General features: G+C 35.2%; 2 protein-coding genes across 4 annotated transcripts in view; one reads left to right on the top strand and one right to left on the bottom strand.

Moving 5' to 3' along the window:
* LOC127865185 (glutathione hydrolase 1 proenzyme-like) overlaps positions 1-9,653 on the top strand; it is a 30,186-nt gene extending 20,533 nt beyond the window's left edge. The window contains exons 10-15 of one of the 2 annotated variants that reach the window (XM_052405159.1): positions 788-1,001; positions 1,738-1,887; positions 2,964-3,057; positions 4,244-4,367; positions 5,203-5,319; positions 6,722-9,653. In XM_052405159.1, the coding sequence (XP_052261119.1) occupies positions 788-1,001; positions 1,738-1,887; positions 2,964-3,057; positions 4,244-4,367; positions 5,203-5,319; positions 6,722-6,888 (866 nt within the window). In that variant the 3' untranslated portion in view covers positions 6,889-9,653. Of the gene's footprint in view, positions 1-787; positions 1,002-1,737; positions 1,888-2,963; positions 3,083-4,243; positions 4,368-5,202; positions 5,320-6,721 lie in introns of those variants that run through there. The other variant, XR_008042516.1, reaches the window with a different exon arrangement.
* On the bottom strand, positions 8,291-19,980 carry LOC127865217 (BTB/POZ domain-containing protein KCTD7-like). Of its 2 annotated transcripts, none has more exons than XM_052405224.1 (3): positions 19,860-19,980; positions 14,685-14,909; positions 8,291-13,555 (listed from the first exon to the last, which is right to left on the bottom strand). In XM_052405224.1, exons 2-3 carry the CDS (start codon positions 14,883-14,885, stop codon positions 12,839-12,841), a joined length of 918 nt encoding a protein of 305 aa, XP_052261184.1. In that variant the 5' UTR covers positions 14,886-14,909; positions 19,860-19,980; the 3' UTR covers positions 8,291-12,838. The 2 variants fall into 2 exon arrangements, with proteins under 2 accessions (XP_052261184.1, XP_052261183.1); XM_052405223.1 differs by having other exon boundaries at positions 19,824-19,946.
* Between the last annotated feature and the right edge of the window lie 138 nt (positions 19,981-20,118).

Genomic DNA, 20,118 nt, shown 5'->3' with positions numbered 1-20,118 from the left:
TAAAACCAATTACGGTAACGATTAAGTCATGACATGTTTGCTACTGGTGTTTAATAAATTATTGAGTGCCTTTAATCAGACGGTCCTAATCAGTTTATGCGATCAGAAGCGAGTTTGAGCCATCCAAACAGAAGAACATGTGAAAATTGTGACTGAGACTGTGAAAACAGTTCCAGCCATTATTCGAGCCTCGCGATTTCGAGCCATCAGACAAAATTTCATATGAATATATAGTAATAAAAAATAAGTGCTTTGATGAGAGTAGTAGCCAACCAGAAATTTCGAGCCAAGCGAGTTTGAGCCATCGGGTTTTGACTGTACGTTATCCAAAACAATTTAATGCTTTACTTTTTATGCCCCCGGTAGGGTGGCATAGCAGTCGCACTGTCCATCCGTCCATCTGTCTGTCCGTCCATCTGTCCGTCCGTCCACCCATCTGTCTGTTCATCACACTTTTGCGTTTAGGTTTCGAAAAATGCTCAAATGTACATGTAACCTTCATATTTGGTATGCATGTGTATATGGACAAGGCCTTTCCATACGCACACAAATTTTTACCCTCTTGACCTTGAACTTAGGGTCCACGTTTAGGTTTCAAAATCTGCATTTAGGTTTCGAAAAAAGCGTTTTTTGGGGGCATATGTCTTCCGATGGAGACAGCATTTGTTCAAAATAGTCAAGTTCCTTGGGTCTCAGGTGAGCATTTTAGGGCGCATGACTCTTTTATTTATAAATATTAGTAGTTTGTATCCTTACAAATAATCTATATTGTATCCTATCCTATCAGATTACACAGTGGAGTCAGTGCCTGCCCCAGGAAGTGGCCCTGTGGTCCTCTCAATCATGAACTTCATGGAAGGGTACCTAGACCTAATGTCGGACGCCCAGAGCTATCATCTTTTGCTTGAGGCCTTCAAGTTTGGATATGCCCAGAGAGGGCTGTTGGGGGACCCTAAGTTCAACACACAGGCCATTGAGAATGCTACCACTGTCATGATCAGGTAGGCTCTGTCAAAAACTTCATAACTATTTGCGCTTCTCAACTGCCAGTTCCTGTTGCATAAACTGCAAATATTATATTTTATAATTTTATCAAGGACTCTTTAATATGAAAAAATTAAGGCTGAGTAAAAAAACTTCATAACTTTTTGCGCACATCAAACGCCTGTTATTGTTGCATAAACTGCAAATATTTTATAATTTTATCAAGGACTTTTAATATGAAAAAATTTAAAGGCCAGACTCTCTGGAAACAAAATTTGTATAGGTTTCATTGATCTTCCACACTAATCTACTAGGTCATGGTTGTTACAATTAAATGAGTCTTGTTCTTAGAAAACTGGGCATGATACATGTGCGTAAAGTGTCATCCCAGATTAGCCTGTGCAGTCGGCACAGGCTAATCAGGGACGACACTTTCGGCCTAAACTAGAGTTTTGCTAAGAAGAGACTTTCTTGAAACAGAAAATAAAAAAAAAGCGGAAAGTGTTGTCCCTGATTAGCGTGTGCGGACTGCACAGGCTAATCTGGGACGACACTTTATGCACATGCATTATGCCCAGTTTTCTCAGAACGCAACTTATACATTCAAAGCATTGCCTCTGAAATGAACACATCTGGCTTTGTTACCGAAACTTTGCTTTATGTTTGCAAGCCATTTCCTATTTTAATGTATAATGTTACAGCCATCTGCTTAACAAAGAGCTTAGGCCGTTAATCTCTTGACAATTCTTTAAGTAAGGAGGAAGCTGCCAGGTTGCGCAACATTACAACCAATCAGACAAGAGATGCTAGTTTCTACAGCAGCAGTGTACATCAGACCCCGGATGCTGGCACTTCACACCTGTCTGTTATTGACACTGCTGAACTCATGGTGTCTGTTACAAGGTAATATAACAGAACAGCTGCTCCTTTAAGTGGCAGCCGTTTGATAATTTATGTGAGGTGTGTAATATAAAACATATTTTAAACACAACAGCTTGTAGTAAAGATTGTGGACAGCAGTAAGAACATCTTGTGATAAGGAACTTTTAACATACCAGCTTGAGGTTGTTGTTTTAAAATTTGCTGTATTTTGTAAATTCCTCAGACAGCATATTTTGATTGTGCCTCTTATCTGAAAACTGATAAACCACAATTAACTATGATGGTGGTCACTGTCTTGTCATGTTCTTCACAAAAATTGCTTGTGTAAGCTTGTATATGAGCGGTGTTATGCAAACATGGATCTTATTCCATATAGGGCCTGTGTATCTACTTAATTGTTTGCACATTTGTGCTGTTTGGTCAGGAGCTACCCTGTTTGCTAGTCACAAAAGTTTTTACAGTTGCAATAGCTGTCACCATTTCTCCTGACCAAACTGAGCACATGCACAGGCCAGTCTTGAGCTACACTGGTGGCATATGGCATAAGGCCCTTTTTAGCTTGGCTTTTTCGGAGATTACCCCAGGTATTGTCATAGCCAGCTCGTTGTGTCGTCCGCGGTCCGCGTTGTGCTAAAACCTTAACATTTTGTTAAGGTTTTGAACATTAGCTCTAAAATCAAATTGCTTCCACCTACAACTTTGAAATGTCATATGTAGATGCACCTTGATGAGTTCTACACGCCACACCCATTTTTGGGTCACTAGGTCAAAGGTCAAGGTCACCGTGACCTTTAAAAAGTTCTGACAAGCTTTCATTTATTCAAAACTGCACCCGTAGCCGAGCGTGGCACCCGTTATGAGGTGCTCTTGTTGCATTACAATTCTCATATGATGAAAAAATCAGTGAGGGATTTATGCTTCCAGAACTATCAATGGCTGGTTTATACTTCAATCATAATCAGCCACTGGTCTAGATTCTAGAAAAATCACTAAATGTTTTATTTTTCCAGAACAATCAGTTGATCATTTATATTTCTATCAAAATCAATGACTGGTTCATACTTCCAGCACAATCAATGACTGGTTCATATTTCCAGTACAATCAATGACTGGTTTGGAAGCATGGTCCTTACTGACACTGGAATCCTTCTCAACAATCAAATGGCTGACTTCGGATTGCCTGGAACAGTGGTATTGCAATTGGTGTTGTTTCATGGTGAATATTCCCTCTGTGTCTGAGGCTGAATTTAGTGAGGACTTAACTCTGATGTATATAACAGACAACAATAATATGTAGGAAATTAATTTTTATTATTCCATTTTTAATTGTTTTCAAGTGTCATCGTTTCTGCCCCTATTTTTTATCATTTGAAGTTTTACAACATACCATATGTACGACAAAAAGAGCTACGGTATATAAGTAAAATATGTAAGTATGATGTACTGTTTCAGGCTAAAAAATACTGGTGTGTAATAAATAGCATTGCTTCTCCATGACTATATGAGTCGCGTTCTGAAACTGGGTTTAATGCATGTGCAGAAAGTGTCGTCCCTGATTAGCCTGTGCAATCCACACAGGCTAATCAGGGACGACACTTTCCTCCTAAACTTGATTTTTGGTAAGGAGGGACTTCCTTGAAACCAAAAATACCATAGAAGTGGAAAGTGTCGTCCTGGATTAGCCTGTACGGATTGCACAGGCTAATCTGGGACGACACTTTACGCACATGCATTAAAACCAGTTTTCTCAGAACGCCACTCATATGTTTGGAAATTACACAGATTCCCAAAAATTAGCTTATTTGATAATACTTTTTGTTGTATACTTTCATTTTAGTTCATGTGTAAATACATTGTATTCACTGTTTTTGAGTTTGAAAAGCATACATTTAAAACTATTGCCAACTGTGTAGTACTCTAGCATCAGTAGTATCAGCTTGAGTATATGAAGCCTGTGTGACATTCTCCTACAAATCTATTGGCATCTTCCTGACATTTAGCCCTTTGCATGCATGGATATTTGTCGTCTGCTTAATTGGTGTCTGCTGAATTTCTAAAATCATCATTTTCTTCACTTTTTTTCAGAGACCAATATCAGAAAAGCAAACAGTTTGGATCAAGATCAGACACCATGTTTTGTGGCCTCTGATCTTGATCCAAACTGTTTGCAAAAGCCTTTAAAATTCGGTTCCAGCGCTAAAAGGGTTAAAGTGAACACTCAGTTGCATGATAGTACAGAGAGGTGAAACCATTTTCTACTTATTGTTCACACACAAAATGGTCTTTAGACTGATAGACCATCTAACACACACACAAAACAGGCAGAAAGAATTGTAACAAACTTTGATCCTTGTTTACTTCATTTGTGTGCTTGTAGAACGAGATCCGAGGAGGTAAGAGACCTCAGTCCAGCATGTCTCCCACGGTGGTGTACGAGACGGGGCACCTGTGTGGCCTGCGCATGGCATGTGGAGCAGCAAATGGCACCAGAATTATAACTGGTATGACATTGAACTGTAGTGTATCTACCAGATTTCATAACTATAAATATTAACTCATTTTTTGTTGTTTTTTTCTATCAGATGTGGATAATATTCCCATTTCATCAAGTTATTTGTCTGTTTCACAATTATGAATTCACTTAGACTGCTGGTCACTTACCTAAAATAACAGACTATATGGATAGTAAGAGTTTCTCTAAAGGACATGTATTTGGAGTTTCATAATTCCTATACATGTATTTTCATTATTTCAAATTGCATTTCCCTTTTTTTCTAAAAAGACATACACTTTGGATTTTGGTGAAATAAATATATCGGACTGTACTCAAATCTGGACAATGTCCAAAAATTTGTTTGGATGATCAAGACCAATTATTCTAAGATATTGATTGATGCACATGTCTGCTTGTCCAACATATAATTATGTCTTAAGGGCTTTGTTTTTGTTAATTACAAGTGGGGGGGGGGGGGGGGTAAAAGAAGTAATTTGTGTACAGTAACTAGCAAATATATATAATCATGAGGTATGAAAATACAAGGACAAAGTAAATAGATATTTACAAAATTGCATATTTCTTTATAATAATTATGTGGATAAATGCACAAAACACACACTTTAAAAGTGTTACATCCATTAGTCAGAATCATAATAGCATTATATATTTATGTTACAGGTGCTGATTGCATGACTACACTTACATAAAAATTACAACTATAATTATTTATTACTGAAATTTAGAGAGCCAGAAATACATTTACCAACTCTATGGCTATCTGGCTAGTGGTCATAGTAAAGCTCCATGTTGGGTAACATAATTTGGACATTATCTTGCAGGGATAGCAGAAGTGCTGTTCAACAACTTGACCTTGAACTATTACCTTGAGAAATCTGTATCTTCCCCCAGGATGCACTCGGATCTCTATCCCAATGCCAGTCTGGTTGAAGTAGAGGGTGAGTGGAGCAGAGTTGTTATCATCTGAATAAGTCTCTATGTGGTCGCCTCATGTAAACATGTTGTTTTCTTAACCTTTACCACTTAGATACATATTTTCAAGCATTTGTAGTCCCTCAGAAAGTTACATTTTATTTCAGACCTTTCTTACTAGATTTAAGTGTTTAAGGTATCACCTCCAAACCTTAGATACAGATATGCTGCAAACAGCATAAAACCTGAACAGACTGCCAGTTACTCGCAGGCTGTTCTGGTTTTATGCTGTTTGCACATAGCCATTTTAACTTTGCTCCTAAGTGGGAAAGGGTTAAATAAATATAGCTCCATCATTGCTTTTATTATTGTTCGTTGTGTTAAACAGTTAACATATGGGCCGTGCTCTGTGAAAAATGGGTTTAATGATGTGTGTAAAGTGTTGTCCCAGATTTACATGTGCAGTCTGCACAGGCTTATCAGGAACGACACGTTCCACTTTTATATTTTTTGTTTCAAGAAAGTCTCTTCTTAGCAAAAATCAAGTTTAGGCAGAAAGTGTTGTCCCTGATTAGCCTGTGCATATGGCACAGGCTATTCTTGGGTGAAACTTTACACCTTTGTGTGTAGCACCCATCTCCCTACATCAAAGGTTAATGTCACATAAAGGTCTAACAAGTGTTTGATGCAGCTATTTAAATAATTTAAGGTTTCATTAGCAAATTGGATGGACTCTTTAGCTGTCACGTGTTTAGTTTAATGAAACTTTGTCGCATCTTAAGGTACAGATATAGGGTTATATATGGTAATGAATGTAGCTTGAAAGGGCAGCGTATGTCATACCAGAATGTAGACATTTTCTTATAAATATCTATAGAATTTCTTAGGTTATCACCTGTAATTTAAGACTGTCAGCATGACCTTTTTATTTTTCATTTTATACTTTACATATTAAAGACACATAAATACTAAAAATCAACAAATATTTCATTTCATATTGTGTAAATAAAGTTATCCCGTAACAAATCCATGTTCCTTATAGCAAAAGTCAAAATTTCAAGAATATATGTGGTACAGAAACATAGATTTAAGTAGATACAAAATGCTCGTTATTTTTTTTTGTGACAACATGTTCCTTGTAAATTTTTCGCAACAATATGTGAACATTTCAAGCAAATGGCTTCAGGCAGTGTTGGAAGCACAACATAGTCTTTATTAGCTGCATGTGCGTAGTGTCATCCCAGATTAGCCTGTGCAGTCCACACAGGCTAATCAGGGACGACACTTTCCCCCTAAACTATATTTTCGGTAAGAAGGGACTTCCTTGAAACTAAAAATACCATAAAAGCATAGTGTCGTCCCTGATTAGCCTGTGCGGACTGCATTAAGCCTAGTTTTCTCAAAACACGGCTCGTATTTTCCCTTCAGATGGTTTCCCAGGTGAGGTTCTCACTGGTCTGAAAGCCATGGGTCATGCTGTACAAGGGGTACCCAGGGAGCTGAGTGCGGTGAATGTTGTCCTGAAGATCAAGGACAATATAGAGGCAGTCGCTGATCAGCGCAAGGCTGGGTCTGGTACTGCCTGGTTTAAATAACAGAACTGTGCAATCCATGCTAGTCTCCAAGCAATTGAGTAGATATTGTATAGATGTACTGCTATATATTTAAAATTTTTGGTCTTCAGGGCCTGGTATGATAATAAGTCTCTCGGATATTTTTTTAAAGAATTTTGTAGTATTATACATGTGTATTATTATTGAATATGAAAGAGATGGGGAAAAAGTGAATACAATTGCTGCAATAAAATGACCATAGATGATTTTATCTAGTATAAATGCTGCTCCAATAATGAAGGTTTAGAAAAAGGGTCCCTGAACAATTTGAAATTATGTTTTGTGATGTGCATTCCAATATTTATTGTCCCCTACTGGTTTCACCAGAGGGGACTTATGGTTTGCGGTCTGTGTGTCTGTCTGTGTGTCTGTCAGTCTGTGAGTCTGTGTGTGAGTCTGTCTGTCTGTCTGTGAGTGTGTCTGTCTGTCTGTGAGTCTGTCTGTCAAACTTTTCTGGGTCCTGCGATAACTTAAAAAGTTCTTAATATTTTTTCATGAAACTTGAAACATGGATAGATGGCAATATGGACATTATGCATGTCATTTCATTTTGTTCCTTCGTCAAAAATTCTGGTTGCTATGGCAACAAATAGACAAGAAATACTGCTGAAAATGGTGGTTTTCTGGATCCTGCGATATCTTTAAAAGATCTTAATATTTTTTCATGAAACTTGCAACATGGATAGATGGCAATATGGACATCATGCACGTCATTTCATTTTGTTCCTACGTTGCTATGGCAACCAAAAAAAAAGATCTGAAAATGGTGGAATTTCTGACAATGGTGGAGCCGGTAGGGGACCATATTGCTCGACAATAGCCTTGTTTTAATTTATGTTTATCCAAATCAAAATTTATGAATCTCCTTTAAAATATGTCCTAAAAGCATTTAAGGATGCACATAATTTCACAAACATGTAAATTGCAAACATGGTTATTTTCAGCTCTGAAAATAATTTTTTGGTCATAATTATTAGCATACTAGTATCGTTATGTCATTAGTATGTGCCTACTGGTAATATATAAAAATTGACATTCACATTTTCTGCCCATGACATTATTGTATATTTAAATTATTGTTTTTTTGTTGATTTTTTTCTTTTATGAATACTGTTGATTTTTTTGTATGATATTATTACATAAAGCATAATATAAAACATCCTCTTTAACAGTGTATTGATTCAATATTTATACTTGATTTATCAGAATGTAACGCCATATCACACACGAATATAATAACGATGAATATTAAATAAAACTTTAAAGGGGTTACACATGACCTGGCTTGTAAGCCAAAAAGACATGAAACTCACTAATACTAAAATTGGTGGGTTGTTATGTGTGTGCTTATCGATATTGTTACAATAAAAAGCATTAACACAAATCTGTTTTGTTTTCATCTATTGAAACCAGAATGGGAAATTTCAAGTTTATACCACAATACAGGGACCTATAAAACATTTGTTTGTAAAGGTCCCTGCACAATATAACAGAATTTTAAATTTTCCATGATATACTATACACATTTTTAATGAATTGATCAAATACTTAATTGTACTTTTTGCAAATCAGTGGATTGTCAATGTACAGATGATAATAATTATGCCACAGGAGAACAATCAATTGCATTTTACAATACAAATGTACACAATACAGGAACAGCAGTAAAATTAATAACATTAAGCTGGATATTTGATATTGTATTTAATTTTCTGGAAGTCCACTCTCAAAACCCAGTCAGAGTTGTGGACATGATCTATCCAGCCTTTGCAACATTTATAATGCAAAATTAAAAATTATTTGTTCCATTTCAATCTTAAGAATATGCCAACATATTTAAGCTCCAAATTTTTTAAGCAAATTAGTTGAATGTTAAATGTATTCCCCGTACAATAAATTTTGTAAATGGATTTGCCAAATCAATTGATGCATGGTAGAGTCCTAACAAAAGGAGGTACACATTATAATTGAGCAAAAAAAATTCTTCTGACCAAGTTTCATTAAGATCGGACAATAAATGTGGCCTCTTGAGGGTTAGCCAGGCAACCATGTTGTCGACGCAGAAGAAATAATGGACTTATGCACATCAGCTCACCAAAAGCACCGTGTACTCGGGTGTGCCAAAAATAAGTCATCCGCTTATCCTTATATACATTATTGCCAAGTTTGCGATGAGTAATGTTCACTGTAAACATGCCTAGACATTCCTTGGGAATAAAATGTCTACTGATTGTAGAATATTTTTACCTACAAAGTAAAAATATAGACAACAAAAGTATATTTAAAGTAATAGAAATCAATGTCAAAACATTACACATGTAAGTAATTTATAATAAGGCAAAAGCAGACTCTGTTAAATGCATATCAATTTGTATTATTTTAGTTTTCACTTCTCGTCAATGCATTTTGTAAACAAAAGGTATTAATACTGATATTATGTTTAATATGGTGCAGTATAACAAAACTGTACCATAAACATGTAAAATAAAAATATTTTTTAAATGTCTATTCACATTGAGCATATTTTATCTTTTATAAGTTATAAGTTACAAATTGGGATAACACCAACAGACTACAAGATGCAAGCCAGCCTTTTCCCTGTTAACCAAAGTATTTTACAGGAGATGCCAAACTGTCCTACAAATATATAAAAATAGATATCTTATTCATTAGTTAAGATTTCTAATAATGATCACATAATTCCTACAATGTTATATATGCAAAGTGAAATAAAGAAAATAAATATTTGTTGTTTATTGAGCTATAAACCATAATTTAAAGTTCTAATGGGTTCCAATGTAACCGGTATGATTTTAATAAACACTCCTTAGAAAACCCTGAAGATGATTCTTTACCAATAAACAATTATTATTTTCCAATCATTTTGATAGTTACAAATCAGAAACTTTTAGGCAACTGAGTTTGGAACTACTTTTATCATGATTATTTAGTAACTTAATCAACACAAAGTGTGTTATAATAAGATTGTTTAACAGAATATCACAGATAATTAAACATCAGAATATTATGCATAATATATCAACATAAATAAAACAAGAAAAGTAAAATGCCCAGTCAACAATAGAAATGAAAAACAATTTAATAATTTTTAATCGCTGAAATAGCAAATAGTTTACACATACATATATACATGTTTTTCAATTAATTTAGTAACTCGTGTACATAATTTGTACCGATTCCATCATCCAATAAAATGTGTTAAAACTACATGTACATGTATACATAGCACAAAAACCGAATTTCAAAATTTGTTCATAAGAAAATAGAACATCTGGTTAATGAAGTTAACTTCAAGTCAATAATAATATAAGACGCATGTATGCAATAACTTTAATAATATGGTCCAGCAATTTTTTTTACCTTCACAAATACCTTCGTTTGGCTTTTTAGATTTTCAGAGGCAATTAAAGGGGCCTTTTCACAGATTTTGGCATGTTTTGAAGTTTGTCATTAAAAGCTTTATATTGGTAAATGTAAAATTGGATCTAAAAAGCTCCAGTAAAAAATTAAGAATACATTTTTAAAAAAGTAACCCTCAGTAGGGCTGGAACCACTGACCCCTGGAGTCCTGGAGTAAAAAGTCTACCACTTAGACCACTCGAAAAATTTTCCTGATACAATGACGGATGTATTTTATACTGTACCGGAATATAGGCAATCCTCGTAGTTTCACAAAATATATTATAACAACAGAACTCTCCAATTATTCAATCATTTTGCTTTGCAACGCTTTATAATTTTCAGGTTTTAAAATCATCAAAAGATGCATATAATGGCTGTTTTAGAGAATGGTAAATGTTCTGTATTACTGTTTCCTCACAAATATCATAACTACAACGAATATTTGTGAATCTGAAACAATTTTTTTTCAAATTTGTCTATTTACCAAAACGTGAAAAGGCCCCTTTAAATATTGGCAATTGCCCATTGTGCAGGTGTCCACAAGTGTTAGCAAGCTTAAGGCTGCTATTCCATCTGTCCGTATCCACAAAAAAATAGAACCAGTTGAAATGCACTGCGCTTATTCCATTCATCCGTATCCAAGTGAGCATTCTAATGCGGATGCGGACAAGATACGGACTGCATTTAGCACGATGAGGGGAAAGCTGTCATCTAAAAAACGAAAAACTTATTGAATTGGTGAAAAATTACCCGGAACTATACAATCAACACAGTTCTTCATATCGTGACTCAGATTTACCTCAAATGTTTGGAAAAGTATAGCAAAGGCGCTAGAAGATGTTTCACGTATTTACCATTTGTATTCTTTTACAGACAGAATGATGTTTTGTACCTTATATCTACTTAAATTCACGCTTGTCCTTCATAACAATTATCTCAATTACAATTTTCAGTTTTATCCATATAATGAAAAGTGTGCACTTTGTGCCAAACAGTTGTCCAAAGAAAGGCAATCATGGCTCCAGTTACAGATTTCTATGGACTTGTTTAACGCGGAGTCGAACGCTATTTTGTCTAAACGATTACAGCCAGCCCGTGCCTGAGCATAGATTACAACAATCGTTATTGTCATCTGTTAACCAAGAGCATGGTTTCCAGCATATGTCCACAGCTAGTTATGTGGCCTACCCTGTGGCAAAGGCACAGGACAATCAGACAGGCGGACAACAAACAGGACTTAACATTTTGAGCGCTGCTATGGAAACCTTACAGTAAAACAAGCGAGTGTCCACAATTTTGTGACAAATTAAAGTGACATATTTTCCTTGTTCTTTTAATGTCTCAAGTACAGTGAAACACAGGTCTTTTCGAGAACATTTTATTTCTAAATACATTATATGCATCATTTGATATTGTTTTATGCTTATGATTGTTGATTAAGTTTACGTTGCCAATATTTAAGTACAATTAAGTTGAATAAACATATATAAAATTCAAATTATTGACTAAAACAAAATATTTATAGTTATCGCAAGCAAATAGCTAGACGTTGTTTGGCTTCAATGGTCTGTCTTGTAACCGATTTCTTTGAAATAAACTCTTCAACTAGAGAGAGAACATATCCAAATTGTTGTTTGTTTAGTCTAAAGTAACCTTTAAACTCCTCATCAGCAAGTTCAAGTTCTTAAACTAAATGGTTGTAAGTTCCAAATGTTTGGCGATTTCTTACTATTGAACGTGCCCACCACCTGTGCTTTCTTTTACGTTAACACTTCTTCGCGTGAGCAACAAAAAATTGGGAAAACTCTTCTTCTGCATACATGTACATGTTTTCAGTTCAGAAGTTTTTCCAAAAAAGAAAGATACATTGGACGAATGCGGATAAATGGAATATAGTGTCCGTATTATGATTTTGCGGATACCGATGCGGACAGATGGAATAGTAGCCTTAATCAATGGCGTTTTCCCCTGTATAAACAAAATAACTTCTATTCAAAATTAAAAAAAACACATTTCAAATGTTGTACCACCCTGCTCGAAAACATGGTTTAATAACAATACCAGTTCACTGTCTACAAATCACTTGCACAATACAAAATATACAAATAATAACGAAGCAATCAGTCCTTACAGGAATTTATATAAAATCTTACAATAATTATTTGACATATGTACTAAAATAACTATTCAATTGCATGTATCAGGTAATGTATTTAAAACATATTTAAATAGCTATTTAGAACTGCATAATTGTACATATTTGTTATGAAAGTTTTTGGTATTTTTAAGAAATGCACAATTTCCCATGCTCATGGTACTGTTCGTTAGGATTTTTGACAAAATGTTTAATCATACCTACTAATTATAAAATTAACAAATTTCAGTAAGCAAGCAACCGCTACCTGTTTGTGACCGATGCCATTATTTTGGATTGCTCTTGGGTTCCCAAAATAGGCTTGCTTGCTGAAGACATAACAATCTAGACCATTAAAAGTACTATGGATTGCATTTAAAATAAAATGGTAATCTTGTATACAAATTTTTGGCAGCTTTGGCCATGGTAATATTTGCATTTCCTTTTTGGTTCAATAGGCTTAACATTAAAACCATCATCCATCAAATCGTTAATAAGACATCTCACAAATATATCCTCGTCCACTCCATCTGGTCCCTCCCATGGCCCACATGTAACCTTTGCAGTTTCTATAATACATCCATGATTTGGGTTAAAAGTAGGTGTCTTTGGTAAGAACTCTTTCTTGAAAACAAACAATGTTACTTCGCCAAGTTTTGTGTACTTTGCACTCTCCATGCATTCCTTGATTACACCTTCCTTTGTCTCCTCATAGTTGGGAAACTGAGACTTATGGGCTTCTTTTACAAACAGGGACACAACAGGAGGCATGTAGTGAAGCTTTTCTGCCAATTCATGAAGACCATAGTAAGTAGCTTCCCTGTAGAGAGGTATTGCATGGTCTTTAGGAGGTACAAGACCATTACGCAGGAATTCTAGTAAATAACCAAAAAGAATTCCATTAGAATCCAGAAAGTAATTTCCTTCAGCATCTTTGTCCACTTGGTAACGTCCACTGAACAAAGCCGCAAGCATGGAATCTGGGTATTTCTTCAGAGTGGACAGCCTAGTCACGTATTTCACGCCTCCAACATTGAGGGGTAGCACAGATGGAAAGGGCTCCACAGCTTGTGCATTTGATGAAGGATAGCTCTGAAACAAACATAAAAAAGCGTCAAATCTGCCACCATTTTATCAATTTGTAACTAGCTTCTAACCATGTATGAACGTTACACATTAATGTGACATTTGAAGCCATACTTTCAGACTGAGTTTTCAAATATTGCATTACACCTAGAGTTGCCATTTTCAAATGCCACATGTCCAAAATGTTCTCATCTGATGAATATTGCAAGTGGCAGCAAGACTCCATAACAATAATGCCTGGTCTCAAAAGGGAAATGACTCTACTTGTTTAAGCTGTGCATTTTGTATATAAAATTCAAGAACATCATTCTCACAAAAAATGATCTTGTCAACACTTATAGGTTTTTTTGCTTGCATGTTGTTTTATTGAGGGCTGAAAAGAGTGTAGAGCAAACACATGTCAGATAAAGGAGGGTTAGTTACTCGTAACAAAGGATTTAAGATTGCAACTCAGTTTGAAACAGAGGGTAGCCCACACATTTTTAAACATAATTCTGATTGAGTTTTTTGTAACGTTTGCTACACTTAATCATATTTGATATAGAGTAAACTCTAAATTATATGACCACTTGCAGGTCTTTATAAAAATGGTTTTGTGTAGACAATAGAGGTCACAGTTTTCATCCAAAGCAGGTGTTTGTAGTATAACAAGAAGCAGACAATACATGTATGCATGTATTTCAGACGCTCATTATTCAAGTGTCAATAACCTCTGAGTTATGGATAGTAAATTACAATTATAAATAGAATTAAGGACAAGCACATTTGCCAGTATTATCCATGCTTGTGTAATGAAGAATTTTCCCAAACCATGAGATCTGTTCAAGATAGGATAGTTTTTCTTGTTATCCATGCTCTCGTTAACCCTTTCCCACTCAGAGGCAAAGTGAAAATGGCAATGTGCAAACAGCATAAAACCAGAACAGCCTGCGAGTAACTTGCAGTCTGTTCAGGTTTTATGTTGTTTGCTGCTCATCAGTATCTAAGGCTTGGAGCTGAAACCTTTAAGACTGGAATCTAGTAAGAAAGGCCATTAATTAAATTTAACTTTCTAAGGGACTACAAATGTGTTAAAATACGTACCTGAGTGGTTATGGGTTAAAGAAGTTACACTGCATTTTATGACTTTACCTACCTCCAAACATATTTTAGCACTCAGTACGTCTCCCCCACCATTCAGCACAGAGTTCGGACTGAGTGACCGCACAGGACTCCGAGTCAATTTTTCCCTTCTGACAGGCACTGGATTAGACCGAGAGGGGGGTCTCACTGGCCTGATCTCAATGTCTTCAATAGAACTGTCCGAAGAATCTCCCTCAAATTCCAGGTCACTCATTGTTTTCGGTTATCATAAATGCATCTGTTAGGATAAAACAAAATAAGTCTTAGTACTTAACCCTTTGCATAATTGGAAATTTGTCGTCTGCTAAAATGTAAGTCTGCTGAATTTCTAAAATTAGCATTTTCTTCGATTTTTTTCAAAGAATACTATCAGACTAACAAAAAGTTTGGATCCTGATGAGACGCCACGTTCTGTGGCATTTCATCTGGATCTAAAACAGTTTTAGCCTACACCTGCATCATATAATTTTGATTGGACCTCTTTAATTAAGTCTCAGTTTTATATCAGATTATGAATGTAAAGTCAATTTAACTCATACATGGCTAGAGTACATATACAAACAAATAATGAAAAAAAGACATGATGATAACATCTGCCAATAATGGATCCAAGTAAATGGCTCATCACAGGGAAAAAGTGCTGAACATAACCATCTGCATGGCCTGAGTCAGAACTTAACTTCTTTAGTTTAAAAAGTATTCACTGAGTAAAAAACACATTTGGATCCACCGACAATATCTCATCATATTAAGTGCATACTTTACAAGTAAACATTCCAGTTATAAATTTTTAGTCTAAAAAGCGATTAACAATGCAGATAAGGCAATGAAAACATTAATGACAAATGTTTCTACAGAGCGGGTACATCTACCGTAATTACTCTAAGTGTTCGGACACCCTCTTTTTTAGCAAAAAAATATATTTTTTGTGACTCTAAATTCTCAGACATACAGGTTTTCGTCCATACATGTACTAAATATCTCTTAATTTTCTGACAGTATATTTTACCGCACTACAGACTTTGGCCCTGTTTTCACTTATCTTGTGACACTTTGATCATGGATTTGTACAACGGGATTAAGGTCATAAAACTTTCCAGAGTCATGCCTGAGGGAAATCGACCATTACATTTGCGTAATATGGTAAATAACCATGTATACCGGTAAAAAGTACGGTAATGTATTCACCCAACAGCATTTGCAACAGTGTCGTCCTAGAATTAACGTTTTTGTCCTATATCATTTCAGGCAAGAGCAAATCTGTGAAGTTGTATTTATTTTTTAAGCAGAAAAAGAAGAGTTAATCGCAAGATAATTATTGTACATTGATTTATTGCATTTATTTCAATATAATTATACTTTTCAGACACCTTAATTTTTGTCTCTAAATTTTTGGACACCTATAAAAAAAATATATTTTTGATAACTTAATTTTCTGACTCGAAAAAAATTACTTAAAAAGTTTACGAATTACGGTTATTGTTTATGACAGTCATGTAAACACAGCACTTGAGTGTTGCGTTAGTAATACGGTATCCTGACAATCGCTCCCACGGAAAATCGCTCCTACGCTAATTTTGAAAAGGCGGTTGTTCGCCTCTACATTATTTTGAAAACCTGGGCAGTCAGTCGCTCTTGCATAATTTTGACAACCCGTATAGTCGCTCCTACACAATTTTGACACCAAGGACACTGGTTCTTATAATTAGCCGACATTTAAATTCATCCCTTACTCTCATAGTATCAGCCCTCCTCATAGTATCGTGCCTTTAATGAAAAACCGCTGTTTGTTGGAAAGTAGGTCACATTTATTCCAGAGTGATGCTATGATTTTTAATTACATATCACACAATCATGTTATTTAGTTTATGGATTAATAGTAGCTTTATCAAATGTTTTATATGCTGCTAATTTTTTAATAAAATGTAAAAACAAATTAAGAACAACATGAGCAAGACTTTCATTCTTCCATTAAGTTACTTTTTTAGAACAAGCACATGTACATACATGTAGTAAGAAATCTTAGCAACCAATCAGAAGGGCTGATACTATGAGACCATTGTTCATGGAACAGATTCATACAGGAAATAAGGTCCAGTATATTTTACCGCACTACAGCCAGTATTTTGTAAAAACTTTGCCGATTTAAATGCAGTTTTCGTTGTTATGTCCAAAAATACACATTTAAATATAGATTGACATTTACCGTAAAACATGACTGTTTTTGTATTTGTTCACTTCCAAAAGTGGTATGTATTCATTAAGAGGGCGGATACTACGGATAAACCACAGAATCTAGATGAGATGACAATATACGCTACCTGGGATAGACATGCTTCCTTATTTATGGTATTGGGTCGTTTCGCCCCAAAACCTGTTCACCCTGAGTTGTTTCACACTGGATTGTTTCGCCCTTACAAGTGGGTTGTTTCGCCCTTATTTTATTGTAATATACTATAATGGTTTTGTAAATGTTTTTTTTTTATCTGAATTTTATTTGTTTAACATATATGTGAAACTAAGACACACATTTGATTTTTTAAAAATCGTCCGTTTAATTGCAATTGCAATAAATAAATGGAAAAACATTAAATGTTGATTTAGGTGATTTTCCTGTGTCAAGAGATACCTACCTTGTATATATCAGACTATTTTTTTTTGTCAAAATGATGACAAATGTTGTTTTATGACATACTGATAGTGTAATAGTGACTTGGCCACGCGCCCAACATCTGTGCGCAATGACACAGATCTTGTTATGAACTTATTCTAGAGGGAATAAAGTTCTTCTTGAATGCTCTGAGCTTTTATAAGTACATACGTACAGCTCAGAGTTCTTCTTGTTGACCCATTTTTTAATGTCAAAAAATAATTTATCATGTATGTCTATGAAATTGAGTTCAATCAACCTAATACATCGTAACAAACACAATACCTGTAATCACCGACATCAATCTGTGAGTGATTTGTGGAGAAATACTCAAAACAAAAACTCACCGAAGCTGAAGTTTTCAATTGACAATTTGATCTATCTTACAGATGTTCCAGAGATTGTATGTATATAAAGATTGGTTGATTAGACACGAGATCTATCTCGCCGAGGATTCGGGAGAAAGCCTATGGCGTGTTTTTCGAATTCGAAAATTCGTAGGACTACTTGGCTTTGTCAATTGCAAAAACATACACATTTAAATGAACCATTGACGTGCTTAAAACTTTAGATTAATATCAATATTATGCGAGCATACCATATAAAGTAAGTTGTTTTAATTTGTGAATTATGGATATATTTACGATCAATTTGTGTTTATTTATGCCAGAAAATAGTTTAGTGTGGCTAATATTTTCGATTAAAGCCACGCCTAGATTCTGGGCGGCATCTTTACAAGAATAAACGTAAATCAAATGCAACTCCCAGCAACCAGGAGGCTGGGAGTTATATAATGTATATCCTCCAATTACCTTGAGTCGAGTTTGACCCAAAGTCGATCACTTTGTTTACATTGAAAACAAGGCTCTTGTGATGACGTCACACGCATGCCCTCCGAGTATTTTGATTTGCTAACATAGCTACGCTTGAAAATAATTATAGACACGACTAAAATAAGGAAAAAAACAGTTTAATTGCATTAATAAATCTGAATTCAACTGAAATAATCCAAATTTATGCCTATTGCATGCATTTTTTTCGGTACTCTTCATTAAACTTGCACATAAATTGCAGACCACTGCGCAAGAGTCAACTCCCGATAATTTCATGTATTAACTATTTGATTTATTTTTAAGAAAATTCTTTTACCCTTTCACGATTCCCAGAAAATGGTGCATGGAAAAATCTGTGCACGCACATCGCGAAAATAGGTGACATGCCGATATTCACATGTTCAGTTGGTTTACCCTGTCCCGATTGGATGATAATTTTATCAAATCTTTTAATAGTAACATATATGCCGAAATTTTATTTGAACAAATTGGGAACGTTGTTATTTTTTCAATTCTTGAGCACTTTTTCATGTCAATGTTGCTCAAAAGAAGATCGACCGATAAAACGGAAACTTGTTAAATGGTAAATAGAAATTATAAAAAAAGTTAAATTAATCTTTCAGTGTCTCTAAATTTGTTCAGTGAATAGAATTTTCGAAGTTTTGTTGACCTCATGCCTATTGCAATCGAGTACTCTCGCTTTTCGGATGTGACCCCTCGACTCGAGGTAAACGACGCGCGTAGTGTATGTCATTGCGGGTGTGTACGGAACTATCGGCTTTGTGTGGTTTAACACGCTGTAAATAAACACTTTTGACATGGATTTAAGGGAATGAAATAAATCTTTTTAGGTACATCATTTATTGCGGATTGTTTGAATTAATTCAGAAATTATTTTAGTTGTTTCCTTAACCACTCGACTCAAGGTAATTGGAGGATTAGATGCAATAATTCAACTCTAAGCTTTATAGCCCAATGGGCTGCTTAGAGTTGCAATGGGCTCTCTCTTGTCCATGGGTGCAAAATGCTATCAACAATGCAAGGGTTAAGAAACACTGAAACTGTAACTACTTATTAAAGTTTACCTATTTAAACCACAAACTCATCCAAATGGTACCATAAAAGCAAGAAATAATTGATTTTTATTGAATTTGGTTTTTTTTGTACGCCGTTTCCGCCATATTGGAAAATTTACCCAATATTGGTTAGGTTGCGGTACACCAATATTTTGCATGTCGGGTTATGTGCTCCAGTCTATAAAGTCGGTAACGATGTGGTATTCGATATGGAATACTGTTTCAAATTTAAACATAAACATGTCAGTGAGAAAAGTGTGTTGAAACATCTTCGTGTTTTTATAGGGTGCATGCAAAGGATAACATCCGTAGGTTGCCATTCAGGTAAATTTAAGATGTTTATGAAGTTTATTAATTATTTTCCTCAATTTGTCTCGAACGACGTCTGTTTAGTGAGCACAGCTTCCGTGCGCTGAACTGCACCCATGTATAAGAAGGGTTGCATATGGACTCCCAGAGCCGCCATAGCAAAAATTATCAAAGGCTCTGGGAGTCCGTTGACTAATTGGAGGATATTATTGCAACTAGAGGGAATAAACTACGATTTGAAATTATGACCGGATCAGAAAGAACACAGTGAGCCACCAACAGACATTTAACATTTTGTGCGATCAGTATGTAGCTGTTACCATGTCGATGGTGGAGTTTCTTCAGAGTGTTGAGCACCGAATTTGTCTTGGCCACTGAGATGTGTTGTGAATAAACATTATTGAGGCGCTTGATTTTCCGAACCTGTCGCCGAGACGCTTGAACGTGCAGGTTACAGTATACTATAAAATAGTTTTGGTGTTCAATTGCTTTACCCTCTAAAAACAAAATCATCATTTATTTGAAGACACAATTCTCTGTATGGGCACTTGCCATGACTTAATTATTGAACATATTGAG

The sequence above is a fragment of the Dreissena polymorpha genome, chromosome 1, assembly GCF_020536995.1.
Source record: "Dreissena polymorpha isolate Duluth1 chromosome 1, UMN_Dpol_1.0, whole genome shotgun sequence".
Classification (NCBI taxonomy): Eukaryota; Metazoa; Mollusca; class Bivalvia; order Myida; family Dreissenidae; genus Dreissena; species Dreissena polymorpha.
This window is presented reverse-complemented; position numbering and strand designations above follow the sequence as displayed.